This window comes from Myotis myotis, unplaced genomic scaffold (assembly GCF_014108235.1).
Source record: "Myotis myotis isolate mMyoMyo1 unplaced genomic scaffold, mMyoMyo1.p scaffold_m19_p_6, whole genome shotgun sequence".
Lineage (NCBI taxonomy): Eukaryota > Metazoa > Chordata > Mammalia > Chiroptera > Vespertilionidae > Myotis > Myotis myotis.
In genome coordinates this window covers 24,738,395-24,762,197 of record NW_023416368.1, presented here as the reverse complement: position 1 = coordinate 24,762,197, position 23,803 = coordinate 24,738,395, and the positions used below count along the sequence as shown (strand labels likewise).

Sequence of the window (23,803 nt, the reverse complement as noted above, 5' to 3'; positions counted from 1 at the left end):
CAAATTTTTAAAATTTTGGTATTTACACATTGGGGAAAAAGAGGGCGGGCTGAAAAAAAAAATCATACAATGTCAGAACTGAAAATGATCTCCTAGTTTTACAAAAAATGATAGTGAAGTTCAGAGCAACTAGTCCATTAGCGTGTCACCAAGGCAGGGCCAGAGCCCTGATCCCCTGATTCCTGACTTGCTTGTTCCTCACTGCACTGTGTGGAGACATGATGTCCTGTCACTACCCAAATAATGACACCATGCTCAGGAAACCAGTTCTGTCATTTCGAGTAAGAGCTTAACTTCCCAGGTTTCATCTGGTTTCATAGGAGGCAAAGTCCCCGCATTTTACTTGGCTGATTTAAGGGATTCCAGAAAGCTTTACCACTGAGCAGCCCATTACAACACCCATGAATTCAAATGAGCCATTGGGGGATTTTGGATTCCTAAGTCTCATAGTCAAGCTAAAGGCATGGATTTAAATTCAGTGGGAGGAACAGAATACTCAGTTTTACCAAGATGTTTTCACTGCAAAGGCTACATTTCTTAGGACTAAAACTCTAGAGGTAACAGCAGGATGAGCTGAGAGGATGGGGCGGGGTGGGGGTGGGGTGTAGAATATGTAAAAAAAGGACAGGTACTATTATTTAACTGATCTACAAATAAATTGTTAAAAATCAGAATTCTTGGTAATATCCTCACAGCACCTAATGAATAAATATCGAGTAAATCAATCTATTTGAGCACTCAAGAGTAGGATTAAAAAGTATTATGCACAGAGGTAAATAGAGAGCTGGGAAATCCACCCACTGGACCTGGAGGGACAGAACATATTTCATCCATTTTTTCAAGTAGTTCAAGCAATGGAGAGAGTCTTGGAAGAATTCATATAACCAGGAAGGAAATAAGTCTCCAGTATAAAATTGGCAGAATCCTCCACTGGTGTTCTTATGTCAGATTGTGACTTTTATTTATTCTTTCAAGTGAGTTTTATTTGCTCTTTTCCTTTATCTTGGACTTGTGGGGTGTTGAAATATCCACTCTTTTTTAGGATTGTGACAACCATGAACATGTATGGACTAGACCAGCCGTGGGCAAACTACGGCCCGCGGGCCTCCGGCCCGTTTGGAATGAATAAAACTAAAAAAAAAAAAAAAAAAAAAAGACCGTACCCTTTTATGTAATGATGTTTACTTTGAATTTATATTAGTTCACACAAACACTCCATCCATGCTTTTGTTCCGGCCCTCCGGTCCAGTTTAAGAACCCATTGTGGCCCTCGAGTCAAAAAGTTTGCCCACCCCTGGACTAGACATTCAATTCTCAGCAAGGACCTAAGCAGCTCAGGACAACTAGCCCAAGGTAACACAGTGAAAAAGCTTGGAGCCTGGCCACCATGGCTCAGTGGCTGTGTTGACCCATGGACCAGGGGCTCATAGTTTGATTCCTGGTCAGACCACATGCCCGGGATGTGAGCTTGATCCCCAATGTGGGCATGCAGGAGGCAGCTGATCAACGATTCTTTCTCATCATTGATGTTTCTATCTCTCTCTCCCTCTCTGAAATATATATATAAAATCGTATGGAGGAGAACTGGGGTCAAATAACTACTTAATGACAGAAGCATTAACTTTTAATGTCAATGGAGTAGAAATCAGTAGACTGAAGCTAACCATTTCATTTCTTCTTCACAGCAATCCTGTGAGGGTAAAATAGCCCTGATTTCCTGACAACAAGTGGGAATTCTAAGAGGTCAAGTCATTCATTCAAGTTATATAGTAAGAAAACTGATAATACCCACAGTAAGCTCCCAGTGGAAGCTATAAATTGGCAGAATTCTTTTGAGAAGAAACTCTGGTGACATGTATCAAAGATCTTAAAAATGTGCTTTAATCTAGGAAGCTACCAGAAATATACACAAGTATTTATAGTCACAGATTTATCATAATATTACTTATAATAGTAAAAAACATAGACATCAACAATAGGAACTATTATGACAATGGAATATTATGAAGGTATCAAAAAGTATGTTTTCAAGGAACATGTAATGAACAGGAAAATGTGCACAATATGTCCATAAATGACAAAGTCGGGCTAAATGAACAGAATGATCCAACTTTGTTATTAAAAAAATGTACATATACATACATATGCAAATATACATAGACACATGGAAGGTTATACAAAAATGTTAAAATGTGAATACACTGAGTATTATAGCTATGGATTTTAAAAAAATTATTTTAAAAAAAATTTTTAAAAGAAACATGTAAACTTGACCTATACTGATGCTATCTAAATTGTTTGTATCAGTACTAATAAGGCTCTTATAAAAATATACTTTTTATCAGAGAACTCTAAATGCTAATAATCACTAGAGTTCTTCTATGCACCAGGCATGTTTCATACATGTATCCTCACTTAATCCTTAAAATAACCCTGTGAAGTAGGACTATTATCACTCCATTTTACAGATGAGAAAATTGAAAGTCCTTGATAGGAAGTGTAATACTGGGATATGTGAAAACCAGATCATGGACCAAAGGGACCAGCTCTAAAATTTCATATTTAATCTTTATGTTAAATACACAATCAAAACCTTGTTTCATACTAAATAATCTTTCTAAAGGTAGAACATACTAGGCTTTTAGTTCAGGAGTTGGTATGTGAGTATTAGGCTGTCTCTAATTGGCTTCAAAACATTTTAGCACACGCAGTATAACGTTATGCTTCATGTGTTAATTCAAGTTTACAGCAGTTAGTCAGTTGCCCTGATGCAGGCTACACACTTCACGGTTTGGCTCTGAGCATTCTAATGAACAATCTCACTCTCAAGAAACTTCAGTTAACTTTATCCATGACAACACCAGAGATTTTGATAATTAGCATAAGGAATGTTAAAACTGTGAATTTCACTGGTAAAATTAGAGGCTTGCTAACCAGCATAATGAATGTTAGAAATGGACTCTCATTAATTTAATTAGTGTGACTTAAGATATGGGGATTAACTCTAAATTTTAGAGGCATACCCATCCTTGCAAAATCAGACTGCAAGCCCTTCACCCTCGAACTTTAGGCATGCCACCTATAATGCCACATGTCTAAATGGTCCTGGGGCCAGCCACTGGGTCAGAAGATTCTGGCTGCCTAATGCTATCTGTAAAACAGCCTCTGAATCTTGCCTTTGGAATACTTTCAGCTCTAGCTTCAGAGAACAGTTCATGTGGTTCGTGGTCAGAATACCCAAATGGGCAGAGACTTAATAGAACTTACACAACAGATAAGCTATTTCATGCCAACTTGGAAAAAAAATGATTAATGAAATGTCTGTGTGTGTTGCAGCTGACCCTCATCAACCTCAAATGATCATCAATTCGCAATATGGACCAAAAAGAACTGAACACTTGTGTATACAACTCAGTATACACAATTGGCTCAGGTCAGCATGGCAGGCAGTTCTGACATAGTGCCCAGTGATCCCTGCCTCCTCATACTTATGCCCTTGTATAGACATATACATATATATACAAGTATGTGCAGGCTCAGGGAGTTACCTGACACTACTAAAATAGATTTTTGTAAGGCTCAAATAAGCACACGCCCCAAGGAAGCATGTTCAAATCTCTAGCTATAGCCTGTCTAGACCAGACCTTCTTCAAAGGCGAAGTTCATATTGTTTGACATGCCTGCATTGCTTCAGTGACAAATATTTCTCCTGCTGTTGCATTCAATCTTTCTCTGCTTCATCCTCCCGATCAACACAATAAGAATAATGACGGAACTAGTAATGGGGCTTTGCCAGGAGAGTGGCTGAAATAACAAATTATTTTATCACACGTTGAAAATGCATTTCCCAAACTTAAAAAAAAAAAAAGGAAGAAACAAGCCTCTATGCGAGTGTATAGTGAGAGGTGTGCATTTTCCAGGGTTTGTAGCTGGCTCTAATTACTCAAACAACTGGGTGAAAAATGACACTTGCATGACGAGGTTAACCCCCAGGATATATCGTTTTTAAAGTTTCTAAAATTTTTTCAATTACAGTTGATATCCAATATTATTTTGTATTAGTTTCGGGTGTACAGCACAGTGGTCAGACAATCATATACTACAAAGTGCTCCCCCTGATATTTCCAGTACCCAGCTGAAACCATGCATAGCGATTACAATATTATTGACTATATTTCCTACACTATATTTTACTATTTTGTAACTACCAATCTGTACTTCTCAAACTCTTCACCTTTTTTATGCAGTTCCCCAACCTACCTTCCTCTGGCAGCCATCAGTCTGTTCTCTGTATCTAACCCATGGTATCTCTTGAGCCACTCCCAGAAAAGTAAAACATGGGACTTGCAAGAACCACACAGAGTTCACCTAAAAGTTTTGACTTTGGTTTGGAATTTTTTTTGGGGGGGTTAGGAGGGTGGAGGGTGAATGTTTTGTTTTGAGTTGGAGAAATGGAGGCCAAAACTCCAAAAGACAGTTATACCCAGCGCAGCATAAAGTATGCTTTCTCAATGGGGAGATATCGAAACAAGGTGACACTCTGTTTGTGTAAATGAAAAATATCTAACACTTTTTGTGTATAAAGCAAAGACATCATACAGCATATAAGCAGATAATCAATATATCTACGGTATTAAAAGTTCATGGGGGGAGGGGAATTAGGAAAAAAATGTCTTTGAAGGCTCCTAGGAAGAGGTCTAAGAAATGCCTTCCCAAAACTGAGAAGCACCTGCAGAGCCATGCCTGCCCCAGGAAATGTCTTGATCTCCGTCCGAGGATCCCTGAGGTCAGACTTGATTCTGGCCTAGTTCCTCCCCTCCGGGCTTCCCAGTCATTGGCCGTTCCCCTGAGCTGCAGAAATGTGTGTGAAGCCTTCCAGGTGTCCCAGACTGCCACCTTACCTATTCTCCTTCACATCTTCCTCCCTTCCCCTTATCTGCTGGAATGTGCTTGCTTATCTCAGGGCATATTAAAATGCACAATTGGCACCCAGATTGCTACTTGTGTGTGGTGGCACTTTTTCAACACTTCCGGCCCATCTTCTGTTGGCCATCCTGGGTTAAAACTGTCCACCAGAAGATGAAGTCAGGACAGAGAGACAGATTCTGTGATGAGTCAGGAGAAAGACAAATGCCTCTGAGACTGGGGAAAGGCGCTGTCGGGCACACTCAGAAGTGTCAGCAGCTGGGAGTGGAGAATGTAAAGCACTCTCTTCTGTACAGCCTTGAAAAAAATACGCGGTCATGGTACGTCCCATTGCTGGCATGGGCAAAGATAGATGGCTATCCTGGAAACAAACTTTCAAGAAGTTGCTCAAAAAAAAATTAAATACAGAATTACCATATAACCCAGCAAAAGAACTGAACACAGAGATGTAAACAGATGTCTATATGCTGTGTTCACAGCAGCATTATTCACAACAGCCAAAAGGTGGAAGCAACCCAAGCGTCCGTCGATGGATGAGCAGATCAGCAAAATGGGGTATATACACACACATAGAATAGTATTCAGACGTGAAAAGAAAGGAAATTCTGGCACGTGGTACGACATGGATCAACCTTGAAAACATGAGGCTAATGAAATAAGCCAGACACAGAAGGACAAATATTGTAGGATTCTGCTTTTGTAAAGTACCTGGAGTAAGCAAATTCATAGAGACAAAAAGTAGAATGGTGGCTCTGGCCAGTGGCTCAGTTGATTGGAGTATCATCCTGTACACCCAAAGGTTGCAGGTTCAATTTCAGGTTCAATCCCCACTCAGGGCTGTGTATAGGAAGCAACTGATTGGTGTTTCTTTCTCACATTGATCTCTCTCTCTCTCTCTACCTCTCACTTACTTCCTCTCTCTCTAAAATCAACAAAAAGACACATCCTTGTGTGACAATTAAAATAAAATAGAATGATGGTTGCCAGGAGCTTGGAGGAGAAAGGAATGGGGAGTTATTATTTAACTAGAGGTCCAGTGCACAAAAATTCATACACTCCGGGGGGGCGGTGGAGGGGTGGTCCCTCAGCCCAGCCTGTGCCCTCTTACAGACCAAGAGCCCTCGGGGGATGTCCGACTGGTGACTCTGGCCTCCCTCTGCGGGAGGTGACCCGCGGGCTGATCAGGGGACAGCGCTGGCCAGTGAGTGACCTGCCCCACCATCACCCCCTCCCCCTGATTGCCCCTCTGACACCCCCAGTCGCCACTGCTCCCCGCCCCCATCACTGTCCCCTCCCTTTGCCTGCTGGCACCCGCCTTGGTGCCGCCCACTCCCCAGCCCCCCCGCCAACTTGTCGTTCTGCAGTTTGGTCAATTTGCATATTAGGCTTTTATTATATAGCATGGGTACAGAGTTCTGCTTAGAATAATGAAAAAGCTCTGGAGATGGATGGTGATGATGGTTGCACAACACTGAATATACTTTGTGACACTAGACTGTACACTTAGAAATGATTAAGATGGTGAATTTTATATCATGTATATTTTACCATAATAAAAAAATTAATATGCATTTTAATCTTTCTTAATATAAAGATATTTTCAAAACAAGAAGCATTAACACATCCGTAATCCATGGAAAATCAGAAAAAGGATATGTCATTATAGTAAAAATGCCAGAAATGCCAGCTAAACACACCCTCAACAGCATTTAGGCCTCTGGAGTCTGGGGGCTCTGAACAGAAGGAGGTCACTCTGTAGCCAATCAAGGGCCCTTGCAAGTGACATCATCATCGCCCCTCACTCCTCTGGTCAATTGTAAGTTCTTCCACGGTGACTGAGCTCCTTGCTTCTGTGGGCCCTGCCCCCATCCTTAATGGATACCGCACATCTCCTCACACATCTTGCCCCACACAAGCAGCTGGAATGCAGAGCCCATGGATATGGCATAGACATTACATCCCACCTTTACCACCACTCAACAGTCGTGGTGTAGTCGCCAAGAGCACACTCTGGAGTCAGATAAGCTTATGCCTGCCTCGGCTGACACCCAAAGTGTTTGTGAAACTGGACTTCTGAGTTTAAAATCTATTGTGTGTGCACATGAATTTGAGGAGAAAAAGCAAAGCAAGACAAAACATGTCATCATGAAAATAAAGTATGAAAAAGAAGCGAGTAGGATTCTTTTTAACTTGCAAGAACAAAAAGAATACCTTATGTATATTTGACCCATGTTCTTCAATACTGAAACTTTTCAAGCATGACTTTCACGCCTCTCTGTGAGAATGAGTTAAAATTCCCACATGTGGACAACTAAACATAGGATCAGAGGGCTGAAGCAACGTGAGCTACATCACAAAGACAGTGGGCTTTGCTGGGCTGGGAGTTCAGAACTGCTTCTATTTGTTGACCTGAGTACGAAGAGGCAATCCCCATTCTCCTACCCACATATTCACACTCCAAGAGCACAGTGAGGACTGAATCATGCATGAAAGTCAGCATCGGTGTCAGGAAGGCCCCTGAATGGCAGGTCACCTGAGGAGGGAGAAGAGAAAAGCAACCAACAAGCCCCCAGAGGCACAGAAACACAAGTGACCTCGGCTTAGGGGTCTGTGTCCAGGGCTGGCTTTTACCTTACAAACAGAGATATGAACACTCTGAGTGCCTAGCTTTGCTCTTTCGGGGGGGAAAAAAAAGATATCAGATCCCGCCTTTACCACCACTCAACAGCCTTAGGGATAAAGTTCTAAAGTGAAAATAAAGTCACCTGAAATATTCATGGTAACCTCCGCAGAAGCCACTTATGCAGGCTCAGCTGTGAAGGCTTTATCGGGAAATCAGGCTGACACCGGAAAATATCACCACTTGAATAAAAGGTAAAAGACACTCAGGCATGAGTGGCTCCTACTTGAAAAGCTACCTAATTAAACGAGGCTTCTTAAAAAAAAAAAAGAAAGAAAGAAAAACTTGGAAAAGGCAAAAGCTGGCAGAAAAGAATATAGTCATACTTCTGAGCATAATGAGTGAGATTACAGAGGAATCACTTGGCTTCCTCACTTTAAAATTGGTGTCCCCTGATTATTTCCAGACAGTAGTCATCGGAAACCAACTGGAACTACTCATTTCCATGGAAATATACAGGGCGCTGTCCGTGGTACTACGTGTTGGAGGGAATTGGAACTAAGGTTAATAAAATCCCCCTCTGCTATCAAGAGCATAAAACGTACTGTGAGGCCAGAAACCTGTGGGACTGCAGGTATTCCCCACTCCTCTAAAGCCTGCACGTTGGCACTTCTGATAAAGTGGCAAAGGGTAAAACTTATTGATAAAAGATGGGAATTTGAGTCTAGACTCCACCCCCTGCTAGATCTATGATCTTGAGGAGATCCATTTAGCCCACACGTAACACAGTGCTTAGCACAAAGCAGGTATTCAATATGTACTTGTAAAAGGAAGGAAGGCAGGCAAGCAGCCATGCACATATTGGGTGCACTTATCTCTTCAAGACATTGCTCATCTATAAAATGAAAATAATAACGCCTACTCTATGTATCTCACAGGATCAAAATGTACAACCACTGTCTGCCTAAATAATTACTAGGTTCAGAATGATGGACAAATCAAATACAGACCCATTTGGATTAATCAAACAATATTTATTTATCCAAAGCAAGGATTGGCAAACTATAGTCCATGATAGTCCACAAGCTAAATCCAGCCCATTACCTGTGTTTGTAGGATTCACAAGATAAGAACGGTCTTTACAAATAAACATTTACAACCAACTTGATAGTAGGAAAAACTAATTTTTTATTCCAGATCAGCTAAATGTTATCTCCCCCCGCCAAAATATATATATAATTCCATTCTTATAATAATTATATTCTTAGTAGACCTATATTACCAAAAAAAGTATACTCCATTGCTGTTATTATATTTTTAGTAAAATGTGTGCAAATTGGTTTCTCTCTTGTTATAAAATACCTACAAAATAGCTCAATTTTTCCTCTTGGCCCACAAAGTCTAACTTCATCTTACTCTTTACAGAAAAAGCTTGCCATTCCTGACCTAAACAACATACAAGAAATCAACTCAAGCAGGGACATGACACCAAAATTATTTTTTTCATCAGCCTTATTATTTTTAAGAGTGTAATTCTGTGGAACATGTGGCTTTTTTTGCAAATGCATATTTTGCAATACAGCAGAAAAACCCGCAATAATTTCTGAATGAGTATTGGTCAGACCTTCCAGAAGTTCAACTACCCTCTTCATGCCCAGGCTGAAACAGGCTGGGCCAGTCTGGATACGTGCTAATCTGGGCCAGGATGTCTATGGATACAGCTCAGCACCAAACACTCACTCATCCCTCTCAGTCTTCCAGACTAACGCATCATAGTTCAGGCTCATTCTTGAACCTAGGCTTGCAAACTAAACACAAAGGTGCATTGTCCAGAATATCTCTGGGGGTCATAACAATAGTCCTTAGACCAGCCAGTAAACCTGCCTACTAGGTAACATATGCACAAGTCCTGAGTAAATCCTGGGAATAAGTGATTATGCTCATAATTACAATTAAAAACAACAATAATAATATCATAAATAACACACTATAAATAAAATAAATATTAAATAATTCAAACCACTGCAGAACACCTGCAATAGGCATATGAAGATGCATAAGAGTTAGACTTTGCCCTAGGCAAGAACACAAGATATGTGAATCTCATGTGATACACCATATTGGACTAAAGACTAAATTGCTCTACTTAAAACAGGGTACATTAGAACCTTAAACGCCAAGGTGGCCTCTGAATCACCTTCCTGAAGCTTAAGCTCCCCAGTTATGGAGTTTGAAAACCACAGTAATGAACAGACAGGAGCTCTGGATTTCTACGTCTTCTCATCCCTAATATCAGGACAAAAGTACAGCTTTCTCAAAGGTTTGTAAGGAATAAATAAGATAAGTAAAAATTCTCTTTTACAGTGAGTAGCACACAGTAAGCACTCAATAAATATTAGTTATTATCTTTTTAATTAAATAGTTGTCATCATATTGTATATACAATAAATATAATTATTCTTTCTGATTATTTCTCTTAATTAGACTACAAGTATTCTCCATATCATCACATACTCTTCATTGGTATATTTTTCATTTAATGGGGCACAAACAGTATTTTAGTTTTACTTTGATTTGTGATTAGATAATAACTAGAGGCCCGGTGCATGGATTTGTGCACTGGTGGGGTCCCTTGGCCTGGCCTGTGGGCATCGGGCTGAAACCAGCTCTCTGACATTCCCCGAGGAGGTCCCGGATTGCGAGAGGGTGCAGGGCGGGCCAAGGGACCCCACTGGTGCATGATTGGGGTCAGGGAGGGGATGCGGGAGGGCTCCAAGGTGTGTCCAGTCCATTTTGCCCAGTCCCACTAAGCCAGACTCCAGCAGCAAGCTAACCTACCAGTCAGAGGGTCTGTCCCTGGTGGTTAGTGCACATCATAGTGACTGGTCGAACTGTCGAATGGTTGGACACTTAGCATATTAGGCTTTTGTTATATAGGATTAGTGAGGGTGATTATTTTGGCATATATTTGTTTATGAACTGTATTTTGTTCTTCATATGTATGTATATGGAGCTTTATTCAAGAGTCCAATGGGAATATCTATGGTTTCTAAAAATTATTAATGTCGGTTCCAAATGGAAACAGGCTTACCTTTTGGGCTCCCTGTCTTAAGAATGTGCTGGCAAAAGTTTCCAAAATGCAGTTGAGAAAGCCAGCCCCTGTGATTGAAATCCTGCCTCTTTGAATGAACTCTGTCCTGCAAAAAGCAAAAATATAATCTTTGATGTCATTCTACATTCAGATATTTAAACCTCAGGGATTTCCAAAGCCTAATTACCACTTATAATCACCACAAAATTATATCCATAGTAATTCAATAATTGCCTGTTACAACAAAAGGTTTCAGTAGAGACTTACAAATTATATAACAGAAGCAACAGTCTTATTCAAACTAGGGAATACTGTTTCAAGTTGCTAGGAGAGTAGATTTTAAAAGTTCTCAGCACACATACACACAAAAAAAGTAAACTATGGGAGGTGATGGAACCTTAACTAACCTCATTGCCATAATCATTTTGCATTATGCACATATATCAAATCATTACATTGTACATCTTAAACTTATACAATGTTATATGTCAGCTGCATCTCAATAAGGTGGGGAGAAGTGAAAATGTATGGGTGCATTATTCTAACAACTGCAGAACACAGGATTTGTAGTCACGCCGAGTAAATAATTCCATGATAGGATAGTCAATCTTTAGAAAGTTGCTCTAGTTGACCCACAATAAATAAATTTAACTAATTCTAAATATTAATTTTAAATAGTAGAATAATTTCATGCTATAAAATGGCTTTTTAAAATTGAGTCTGAGACAATGATCAGTTGTGTGACCTAGAGTAAATTACTTATTCTCTCAGTTTCCTCATGAGTAAATTGGGAACAATCCTAGTCTCTTCCAACTACTATGAGAAGTAGATGAGCTCATGCATATAACGGGAACATGGACAGCTGCTGACGTGCAATGAGCATTCATTAAATGTTAGCCCCATTACTAAAGAGAGACAGACAGACGGGAAAGTCCGAAGCCTGGAATGACTTCTTACCCTATTTAAATTCTACCAATATTAATGATCTCCAATTCATAAAGCAGAGGTGTGGGTCACACTTCACAATGATGTCAGAAAGATGGCAGAAGGGGAAGCCGCAGGCCCTCGCTCCTCCTTGGAGACACTGACTGAACAACAATAGAAGGACCCAATTGCCTTTGTAAAAATTCCACAAACCAGTTAAGAGGTTCCAGCACCTGCCCTGTGATTGCAAAGCCACGCAGAACTGCATCAGAGTGAGTAAGAAAGTTGGTTGCATTTACCTACCATGGCCCCCATCCACCCAGCACAGCGCACACCATCAGGAGAAAACTCCCAACTCCTGGCTGCTCCACTGGGAGAAAGAAAGAAGAACGAAAGGTACGCCCAACACTGGTTTTACATGGCGGCTGCCCGAGAACTTTTTTCTGTCCCACCTATTGAGAAGGCTGAAGGGGAAGGCAGTCCCCTTACGTTTTGGACGCTGGGAGGCTGCTAGGAACAAAGGCAGGCATGACGGCTTATTACAGCACCACAGTCTGCAGACAGACACCAGCGAGTGAGTGTCCCATCAGCCAATGCAGGCAGAGCATTCACCACAGGAAAACCACTAGGACTCAGGCAGAAGAAACAGGGCTAAGGACTCACTACTTTTCTGAAAGGCCCCAATAGTTAGTTGAGTTTTTTTGATTGTAAAGAAATCGAATTCTCCCCGTAGGAATGACTGGAGATGATGGGCACAGGAGCTGTCAGATGAGGCTAGAAAGACAACTGGGGACCACACTGCAAATGGTCTGCTCAGGCTGAGGAGGTAAGACTTTATCCTGGAGGCAACAAGGACTTCTCCTCTGAGGCCACCAAGTAATAGGTACAGAGGAACAGTTACCGGTGCATCACTGACTAAAAGGCTTGTTGTCACTACTTATGCTGTTGGACAATCTCCTCTCCCCCATTTTCAGCACAGTGCTTACCTCAATGAATTCAAGGAGCATTTGTTTAATGACTAAATGAATGAATTTAAATTTTTTACAATCAAAAAGAGTCTACAAAGGAAGTAATTTCCCTACCTTCTTAGATTTCTATGGAAAGGAGATAGGAACCATGTCCTCCTGTGTGTGTGTGTGTGTGTGTGTGTGTGTGTGTGTGTGTGTGTGCGCGCGCGCAGGCCTGCATATACAAGCACATTTACTGACACTAATAAAAATGGTCAGAGAAAATTATGGATCCAAAAAGCTGTGATTTTGGTAACAATAGTTATCTAACTTAATTAATTAGACCTTTTCCCCAATCCCAATAGTTATCTAATAATTAATTAGACCTTCTCTCCAATCCTCTTATATTAGTAGACTCTACATTTAGATCATACACACAGAAGAACAAAGCCTTCAGAACACTCTGTCTCCTCTCTCTTTGACTTTGATTCTCTCTCTCTCTCTCTCTCTCTCTCTCTCTCTCTCTCTCTCACACACACACACACACACACAGAGTTATTCTAGCCAATCCAATATAAATGGTCTAGGCAAATAGTTATAAGCTAGGCGAAGCAGCTTCCACCTCTTAGATTTAAGCCTATTTAAAATGATTTGCTCATGTGACACTAATCTTTCCTGTCTTTATTCCTGATTAGTCAGAGTAGAATTTAACAGTGATTTTAATATTTAAAAATGAAATGTTAAGCAGTCTTACCCTCTTGGGATAGATGCACTCTTCAGTCCTCAACGCAATTATAGGTGAGGGATTAATAAAAGTGTCTCACATCATATTCTAAGCGATATTTCTTTTCACCCATTTTAGAAGTGCATGCTCAGAAAATCATGCTCAGAGTTTTCCCACATATGGGACAATAACAGGACAGTGAAGCAGGGTCCTGCCCTTGCCATCAATGAGTTTATTCCATTATATTTCAAGATTGCCAGAGAAGAAAACGTTGCACTTTCCCTAAATAACTCACTGACAAAGCACATCAGATACTGTATTTGCTTCTTACTACACAGAGCTAACCTAAATCCCTCATGTTAGAGAAGCCTCTATGTAAGTTCCTGTGCAGGTTGCACAACAATATACAGTTTAATTTCAGCCCTTTTTGAGGAAGGAGGAGGAAGGGGGGGAGGAGGAGGAGGAGGGGAAGGAGGGATGAATAGATTGATGAATGCACGAACAAATGGACAACTAGGCCCTGATGATCATTTTTATATAAAAATTATTCTTTAAAGGCTATGTGCTACCAAGAACCATTTTCAACACAGGAGTATGCTAACTTCTGGTTTATCCTTCACTTAAAGTCTCATTAATCACCTGAGGGCTTCCCTTTTCCCACACTATGTACCCTTAGTTCTTTGTACCTTTTGCCCTAAGACTTTCTCCCACGCCCAAGCTTGCCCTGTTCTGTTTCCCTAAAGAGACATAGGAGATTCTAGTTTTCTTATACCTGTCTTTTATCTGTTAAGCCTAAAGAAAGGGCTGCATCTCCTTTATGATGTAATATACCTAGGTCACACCGACTCTTCAAAGAAATGCATAGTAACAGTGTATATTTTCTATCAGACATTATATTACCTTCTAAGGTTGTTACTCTAAAATTTGTTCTATCTCTTACTGAGAAAACTATAGTAAAGAGAAGCTAAAGAACTTGCCCAAGGTCATATAACTTGATGTCATGCACATTCATTTTCTACTGAAACCTCAAAACTCCAGTCCTGCTCATACCTCAGTAAATGACACAAGCGTCCTCCAAGTCTATGACCTTAGAAATCTCAGCAACATGTTATATGGTTCTTTTTCCAATCGATCCATGCAATCAATTGACAGGTTGTGTTTGTTTTCTTCCTAACATCTCTCAACAGTCAATGTCATTCTCTCCCTTGTGACTGCTAATGGCTGAGTTTCAACAAATTGACAACTAAAATATTAACAAGAAAATTTATGGGTGAATTATAGGCATTATTTACTTTGTTCTTCTTACTAATTTTCTATAATAAATATGTATTATTTGCCAATCACCAAAAATATTAATAACTAGAGGCCCGGCATACGAAATTCGTACACAGGTACAGTCCCTAGACCTGGCCTGCGGTCATGGCCATCTTCCCTGGCTGCCCACAGCTGGCCCCACTCCCCACCACCACCCACCCCAGGTTCCCTGTTCGCTATCAGGTGATCGATGCCTGACGGCCGGGGGAAGGGACCGAAAGGTTGGCTGTTCCCACCATCTCACCGGCCCCACCCCCGCCACAGGTCACCCTCTATGTGTGGGGCAACTGGCGGGACAGGGGCCTTGGCCTGGTGCTACCTGCATCCCCTGCCACCCACCCCCAGTTCCTCATTCACCATCAGGAGATCAGAGCCTGCTGGCCAGGGAAAGAGACCAAAAGGTGGTCATCAGTGTGCCCCATAGTGACTGGTCCAGTGGTCGTTCTGCTGTTAGGGTCAATTTGCATATTACCCTTTTATTATATAGAATAAGACCCTGATTATCATTTTTATATAAATAAAAATTATTCTTTAAAGGCTCTGTGCTACCAAGAACCATTTTCCACACAGGACTATGCTAACTTCTGGCTTATTCTTCAGTTAAAGTCTCATTAATTACCTGATGGCTTTCTCTCCCCAGGACCCCCATACTGCCTCCCAATGGGGTCCCTGTCTCCAGTAGGAACTCTACCACACACACTGCTCAGAGTCAGTGTCCTACACACACACTGATGTCGTCTCTGGCTGTTTACTAAGGCAGAGAATAAAGCCCATGTCCTCAGCTAAGACTAATCCATATTATTGCATGTAGCTATTGTTTATTCATTCTCATTGCTGCATAATGTTCTATTGTTTGAAAATTCTCCAAATTATATATCCACTCTACTGAAGATGGACATTTAGAATTGACCCAGTTTGGAGCTATTATCAACAGTGCTATAATGAAAATATGCATAATACATCCAGGTATATATGTGCACAAGAGTCTCTAGAGCAGCGGTTCTCAACCTGTGCGTCACAACCCCTTTGGGGGTCGAACGACCCTTTCACAGGGGTTGCCTAAGACCATCAGAAAACACATATATAATTACATATTGTTTTTGTGATTAATCACTATGCTTTAATTATGTTCAATTTGTAACAATAAAAATACATTCTGCATATTAGATACTTACCTTATGATTCATAATAGTAGCAAAATTAGTTATGAAGTAGCAACGAAAATAATTTTATGGTTGGGGGTCACCACAACATGAGGAACTGTATAAGGGTCGCGGCATTAGGAAGGCTGAGAACCACTGCTCTAGAGTATCTAGCAATTAAATATCTTGGCCACAGGACAGGCACACTTTCTATTTTAATAGATTTATGCCAAATGTTTTTCTGAATGGTTGTACCTGTATTTTTTCTTCATCGCTGCATCAATTCCAATTGCAATGACTAGCATATGGTAGAAAATCAATAATGCATTAGGAACACAAGGATGGAGCAAAGAAGAGAGGGTAGGGGAAAAGAAGGGAAGAAGCAAAAGAAGGGGAGAAAGTGATAGTACATCTCAGTACTTATGTCAGGGGAATTGAACCAAATGTCTTAAGAGTCCCACCTGCTGAAGTCAGTAGGGGACAGCCTTCACCTGGCTGAGAGATAAGCCCCACAGTAACCGGACAATTATGTAAAAAGAGGAGGCTCGCCCTAGCCGGCTTGGCCCAGTGGATAGGGCATCAGCCTGCGGACTGAAGGGTCCCAGGTTCGGTTCAGGCCAAGGGCACATGCCTGGGTTGCGGGCTCGATCCCCAGTGTGGGGTGTGCAGGAGGCAGCCAATCAATGATTCTCTCTCATCATTGATGTTTCTCTCTCTCTCTCTCTCTCTCCTTCTCCCTTCCTCTCTGAAATTAATAAAGAAATATATTTTTTTTTAAAAAAGAGGAGGCTCATTCACTCATTCACTTGTATCTGAGTCACTTCTATCAATTGGTTCACAGGCGGACATAATTCAACATAGGACACAATGGAATCACAACAAAGACAGCACAGCTCAAATTTTGAACACCCTTGCGAAAGTGAGTGGCAGTTTATACCATCGGTCTCCTACTTTGGGGTCATTTAAAATTCTGGTTCCTTCTGGACTGGGGAAAATAACATAGTTCAGAGGAAATATGTATCAGGAACTAATTCCCAGAGCATGGAATCACCAGCTCCGAATCCTAAATACAGCAGTTTCCAGGAAAACAAGAGCTGTTAGTAAGAGCCTGTCCTTGAGGTACTGACTGCTTAGGTGTGGCGAACCTTGCCTAATTGTTTTCACGATGGAATTTAATCAAAGTGTCCGAGGGGAAATGAAGGTTCCACAGATATTCTTATTGTGGTGACATCTCCTGCAGTCTGTGAACTGGTCTGGTAGGAGGTGTCGGGATATCGGTCCCACCGGTGAATGCCTCACATCCAGGGCTGGCTTCCAGGATGTGTGATCCACGTGGCCGCACAGGCACAGCTGTCAGAAGGGCTGCCCTCCTATCACTATTTTGAAATTCTTAACCATTTTTGAACAAGGGACTCTGGATTTTCGTTTTGCACTGGGCCCTGGAGATGTAGGTCTGCACAACACTACCAACTGCCATGCCCTGGGGAGTTGTCTGAGGCGCTTAAGAATGCATGTTGCAGTTTAGCAATATCTAATAAAAGCCTCAAATATACGCAAACCCTTGGACACATAACACCTACCTCTAACAATACTGCCTAAGCAAATAATCTTAGATTAGAAGAGGACTTAGGCCAGCCTATAAAGACATTCACCACATCATTATTTATAACAGTAAATCATGCAAATATTGCAAATGCCCCCAAATTAGGATGTTAATAAAGCACACTAAAATATTTTATCCAATAAGTACATGTAATCAGCCACAAATACATCATTTTTTAAAATGGCATATTTAATAAGGAAAGATGGTCCCAAATGTAATCATCAATTCATGTAAAAGTCAGAATACCACATACAGGATGATTTCATGTTTGTAAAAATGAGTAAATAAATTGCTCCAACTATAGTATGCTCCCACAGTGGAATGCTACACAGCAATGGGGAAAGAACAAACTATCAATACATATCAGATGATGCTCATAGACAGGATGCTGAGCAAAAGAAAACTGAGACAACAGAGCACAGAGTGTACGGTCCCATCCCTGTGAAGAGCAACCCCAGGCAGAACTAATCTATAAGGATGGAGGTCAAACGTGGTTTTCTTTAGGGTCACTGACCAGAAAGAGCACATACCTGAAGAGGGCATGAACATGTTATGTTCTTCTTTCTTATGCGTATTTTGTAACGGTTCTACTATGAACATGGAATACACGTGAAAAAAGAGGAAGCATTCTATTTCAATGTAATGAAGAATCCTTAGAGCAAGATTCATCCAATCTTGACCTATGTGAGGGCTGGAGGGTTTTCCTAACTTCAGACATGAGGCCGCTGAGTCATCCCAGAGCAGAGGGGAGAATCAAACAGAACAAGCTAGGGCTGACCACTCCTCAGTTCCTCTCACCGCTACAACCCTCTTGAGGTCAGATGCATATTCAATGCAGCAGCCTCCACCTCCAGCACAGAAAATGCCTCAAAATGCCTCCAGCACAGAGCATTCCAGCCATAAATGCAAACCAGGAAACTGAACTCAGCTTGTCAGTTTTATTTTCCATCTCTTTGCTTAGCTACGAATACTAGTCGTGCTTAGAAAGATGGAGAAGGCAGAGCCTTAAACTAACTAGACTGTCATCGGGTTCTGTCTATTGTCTCGTGACCTCTAAGTTGTTCTGCATAGGATCCTTGCCTGGTTAATAAAATACTGTAATTTTTTTTGTTAATCCTCAACAAGGATATTTTTTCAATTGATTGAGTGAAAGGAAGGGAGGGAGGGAGAAAAAGAAACATCAATGCAAGAGAGACACATTGATTGATTGCCTCCTGCACACACCCCAACTGGGGATTAAAACCCCAATCCAGGTATGCACCCTGGACCAGGAATTGAACCATGATCCTTTGGTGCACAGGCCAACACTCTAACCACTGAGAAACACCAGCCAGGACTAAAATATAATTTGTAATACTGAAACTTTTTATTTACTACAGATGCAAGAAACTTTAAAAAAAAAAGGGGGGGGGGAGGAAAGAAGGAAGGAATGGAGGAAAGGAAGGAAGGAAGGTTAAAATGGCATCTGCTCCATAAGAAAACATAACACATTTTGGCATGAATCCAACTCAAGCTTCCCTTCTTCATCCTTACTTCCACTGATTATTCCTCTCTTGCATAAATTTAAGAGGACCCTAATCTGAGTTTTGCTACTTTCTAACAGGGTGTTTCTGCTGAAAAGTGTTCACTGTTTGCTGGAGAGCCAGATGATCAGCTGCTCATGCTTTATGAGACTGGCAGGAATGTTGCACAGAAGGGAGCTCCAAAAGGGCTGCCAGCTAGATGCTTGCTCACCCCTGTGCCCACAGGGTACAGACAGGTGATCAGGGGCTTTCAAACTGAGCTGCTCAACAGATTTACCTAGAGGACTTTTTTTTCTTTTATCCTCACTTGAGGATAAAATATATATATTGATTTCAGAGAGGAAGGGAGAGGGAGAGAGAGATAGAAACATCAATGATGAGAGAGAATCACTGATTGGCTGCCTCCTTCACAGCCCCTACTGGGGATCGAGCCCACAATCTGGGCATGTGCTCTTGACTGGAATCGAACCTGGGACACTTTAGTCTGAAGGCTGATGCTCTACCTACTGGGCCAAACTAGCTAGGGCTGGAGGACTTTTTTAAGACAGTGATTTCCAGGAGTCAGCCCAAGCCAACAGGACTAGAATTATCTCCAGGCTTACCCTTCTCCCTGAGCCCTGCATTAATACACAACTCAAAAAAAAAAAGGGTAGGAGGATGAAAAAATATCCAGAGGCATTCACTAAAATATTTCAAAAGCTCTTACTTGGAAATGGCACAGAATGCTCTCTTGGCTGAACATCATTGTTTCCAGTTCAATCATCACCAGCCTTTGCAATAAAACAGCTTACTCCATTTTTCAAAGTTAGTACTTTAAGGAATCACCCCACTTTGAACACAGCATTTATATTCACCATTAGTTCCAACAACAACTTTCATTTATCTAGTGCCTTATACCCTCCAAGTGAGGAAGATCTCCATTTATTATCTTATTAAACCTTTACATCACTCTGTGAGGGAGCTCGGCCAGCTTTATCCCTTTTGCCCAGAGTCAAACAGCATGCCAGCATCCAAGCAGCAACACCATCACTAGGTCTCCATATGAATGGTTCCAGATTCCCTCTACATCGGATTTCCTACCAAATCCTATTGGACTTTCCCCAATTGCTCTTGCCCCACCTGTTGGTTCCATCCCTTTTCACGTTCCCTCCCTTCGTGCCCACTTCAGCCCATTATCTGTAACTCCTTGAGCAGATGGTCATTCGTCAATCATTCAACAAATGGCCACGGAGCCTCCTCTACGAGCCGAGTACAGTGCTAGGTACACACTGAAGGTCAGGTACAGCAGAATGGGAAAACAGAGACCTGGTACGTGAGCACAAACATAAAAGGCAAGCAAGTATCTTTTGGAGAGCAGTCTTACTGAGCCAAAAAGAAGGCTCCTGCCCAGATGTCATATTTACACAGAAAAGGCCTGGGAATCCAGGTCGATGTGAGCACAGGGAGTCATGTTTTGAGACAAATACAGTGATATTTACTCAGGCTATTAGATAATTATACCCTCAAGCTCTTTATCACCAGGATTAGAGATTAGAAATAATACTCAAGTAAAGTTAACAGAGCCAGAATATTTTCATGTCGCAGTGAAAGCAGGTTTGGCAGTCAACTAAAAAGACCAGTGCTAAACACATGAAAGTTAACAAAGTGTCCAATTTACTCCTGGAAACAAATAAAAGACTTCAGAGTAAGAAAAAAAATAGATACACAAAGAAAAATGCCCCAAATTAGCCCCTTTAAACACGCACATTATACTATTTGTGATTCACCAGATGAAAATTCGAAACTTGGGATGTTTTAATCCAGGAGTTGAAAAACAAAAATTTCTAAATGTTACCTACCTTATTTGTTAGAATAAAGACTATTCATATGAGTAACTTCAATTATAAGGGAAATTCATTGAACTAAGAACAGTTGCTCATCCCATTCATTTAATCTGTGTGTAAGGTTTGACTTTGGCTTGTTTCTTTCACTGTATTTCAGGAGAAATGTCTTTTTGATATTTTACAAAAATTGAATCAACATATCAGATGTGATTAATACATACTCTACTAGGCTGAGCACTTTGAAATCTCAGAAATCAGATCTGTAAGCAACAATGGATAAGCAGAAATTCTTAAGACATGGGAAGGTGAAGACATTGGCATTAGAATGCTCAATGCTGAATATGGAAGAGTGGTTCTGCTACTCAAAAGCAAAACCCCCAGCTCACAACATCATAAACAGAGTGAGTCTCCACTGGCGGTGACAGCTTCAGATAAGAGAAACCTTACTACTTATCGCAAAAGCCCAAACAGCTATGGTGAAAGAGCAACGCTCAAGAAAATGCGTTTATAAAATGATTATCTTTTAGAATTGCATTACTTGGATAAGGTAAATGTCCATTATTAAAGACAGATCAAATGCATATCCATTATATTCCCACATAGTCCATTAAAAACTAATAAAAGAATAAGAAACTAACAAATATATTTCAAAGAAGGAAAGCAAACCCCAGATCATAAGAAATGAATACGCTTATTTCAGAAGGTAAGGTTTCAGAGGGCAGAAACCACGACTTCGCCTTCTGAGAAATTAAAACGATGTACTCCATTCTCCACTAGCAAAAGCAAATGCCTGTGTCCTGCTCCACATATTAAATAAAGCGCATTCCTACAAGAGCTGGCTGTCAATTTTTTATTTTTTTATTTCTACTCTCCGACTTGGGACAAGCGTCCAAGGGAAAGCCGTGCATTGGCCCAACATCTCTGACTCCGGAAACAGGTAGTTCCTCAGAGCTCCGTGCGTGATGCCCCTGGGTCTACGGCAGCCACAGTCACGGCACGGACCAGGAAGAAAACCAGAACACAGGGGATTTGGTCCCTGCTAAACGCTTGCATTCACTCTGGATGCTGTCCCTCCAGTGCTCAAATCTCACGCTGAACCTAAAATGGAAGGGTCCCTCCCCACCATGCCTCTTGGATTGAGGAGCTCTTTTCCCCGAGATGGTGCGCTGAAGAAACTCAAAGTCACAACACACAGCATCTTCCTGCAGCCTAATGGAAACAATTATAAACAGTAAGACAATACATGCTAAAGATGAGACTCAGGTGGATTTTTAAGATTCTGATAACAGCAACAATAAAGGTAGTAATACTAGACAGTAACATTTATTGACTACTCTCATTTGACTGTCACAGCAACCCTTGGAGGTAGGGATATTATCCCTTTCATACTGATGAGGAAACTGAGGCTTAGAGAAGTGGAGTAAATTGTGCAAAGGCATATAATTATAGTTCAGAGGTGGGATTCTACCCAAGACCTAGCCAGTTACTGTGGCATCGGATGAGAATCTGTAGAAGTCTAGAGGAGCTAGGTGGGCTGTGGGAATAAAGCAGGCTGCAGACTGTTAGACAATTGAGCCAGGTATAGAAAGACAAGAGACCATGAGGCTGCCTTTGTTCCTGCTAGCTTTCCAGTTCCTGGCTCTTATCCCATGGGAGGCCTCTCATGGATAGAGAGATCCCTGTATTCATTTGCATTGGTAAATTTCTATTGCTTCCAAAGCATGACAAAAACAATGGGCACCAAGGTGAAGAGGGAAAAGGTGTGTAGTACCTCTTCCTCGCAAGTATATTCCAATTATTTTTATCCAGGTGCTCCTCCCTCCCATGCAATCCTTTTGTTTCAGGATATCCCTTCCATTGATTTTCAGACCGAGTGGAAGGAGAAGGAGAAGGAGAAGGAAGGAGAAGGAGGAGGAGGAGGAGGAGGAGGAGGAGGAGGAGGAGGAGGAGGAGGAGGAGGAGGGAGGAGGGAGGAAGGGGAGGAAAAGGAAGGAGAAGGGGGAGGGGGGGGGGAGGGGAGGGGAGGGGAGGGAGGGGAGGGGGAGAGAGATGAGGGAGGAGGAGGAGGAGAAGGAGAGAGCGAGAGAGAGGAGAGAGAGAGAGAGAGAGAGGAGAGCAAAGGGAGGGAGGGAGGGAGGAGGGAGGGAGGAGTGAGGAAGGAAGGCAGGAAGGAAGGCAGGAAGGAAGGACGGAAGGAAGGAAGGAAGGAAGGAGGAAGGAAAGAAGGAAGGAAGGAAGGAAGGAAGATCATTTGGTTGCCCCCACATATGCCCCGACCAGGGCCAGGTAGCGAACCTGCAACCGAGGTGCATGCCCCCTTGGCTGGGAATCAAACCCCATGACCCTTCAGTCCACAGGCCAACACTTTAATCACTGAGCCAAACCAGCCAGGGCAAGAATAAATTTTATTATATGTAAATAATATCTCAATAAACCTGAGAATTAAAATTTCTCCTTTAGAGAAACATTCACATATGGCATTTATGAGGATCATATGCCTTACCAATACTGCAGTACTGTTTATAATAAAGAAAACTGGAAACCACCAGAACATCTGTCAAAAAGGAAAAAGCTAAATAGAATACAGTGTAATCATAAGGTGGAAGTTGACACAATAGTTCAAAGGAATATGGCATGTATATACGTATATATTTATATGTTATGGATAAAGTTTAGAAATATTCTAATTAAGCAAAAAAGATAAGGGCACAATGGTTCACACAGAATGAAAGCATGTATGTAAAGGCAGATATATGAGACCATACTATGCAGGCTTTGTGAGTACACAGGTAGGTACCTGAAGGGATCTCTTCAAAGTCTAGAAAAATACTCAGCTCAGTGATGACACTCAGTGCCTCTGGAGAAGGCAGAGACACCAGGATTGAACAGGGTGGCCAGAAAGGAGGTGAGCTCTGCCGTTTTCCCTCCATAGGGAAATCTACTCATTAATTACCTATGTGATTAAAAATTAATGTATAATTTATGTGAGAAGTAAACAGAGGTTATAAGTATGAAATCATAGGTGCTTTTTATTAAATTTATTGGGGTGACATTGGTTAATAAGATCATATAGGTTATAAGTGTACATTATAGCTTTTTAATACATGTGTTCATTTGTGCATCCCTGCACCCAACCTACATGTACACACACACACACATACACACG

The 23,803-nt window shown here is 41.4% G+C and overlaps 1 protein-coding gene across 3 annotated transcripts in view; it reads right to left on the bottom strand.

Annotated features, from left to right (window-relative positions):
- Positions 1 to 23,803, bottom strand: part of PRELID2 (PRELI domain containing 2) — a 59,258-nt gene that overhangs the window by 18,307 nt on the left and 17,148 nt on the right. For 2 of the 3 annotated variants that reach the window (XM_036314404.1, XM_036314406.1), the window contains exon 5: positions 10,638 to 10,743. In XM_036314404.1, coding sequence (XP_036170297.1) covers positions 10,638 to 10,743 — 106 coding nt within the window. Of the gene's footprint in view, positions 1 to 9,604; positions 9,833 to 10,637; positions 10,744 to 23,803 lie in introns of those variants that run through there. The other variant, XM_036314405.1, reaches the window with a different exon arrangement.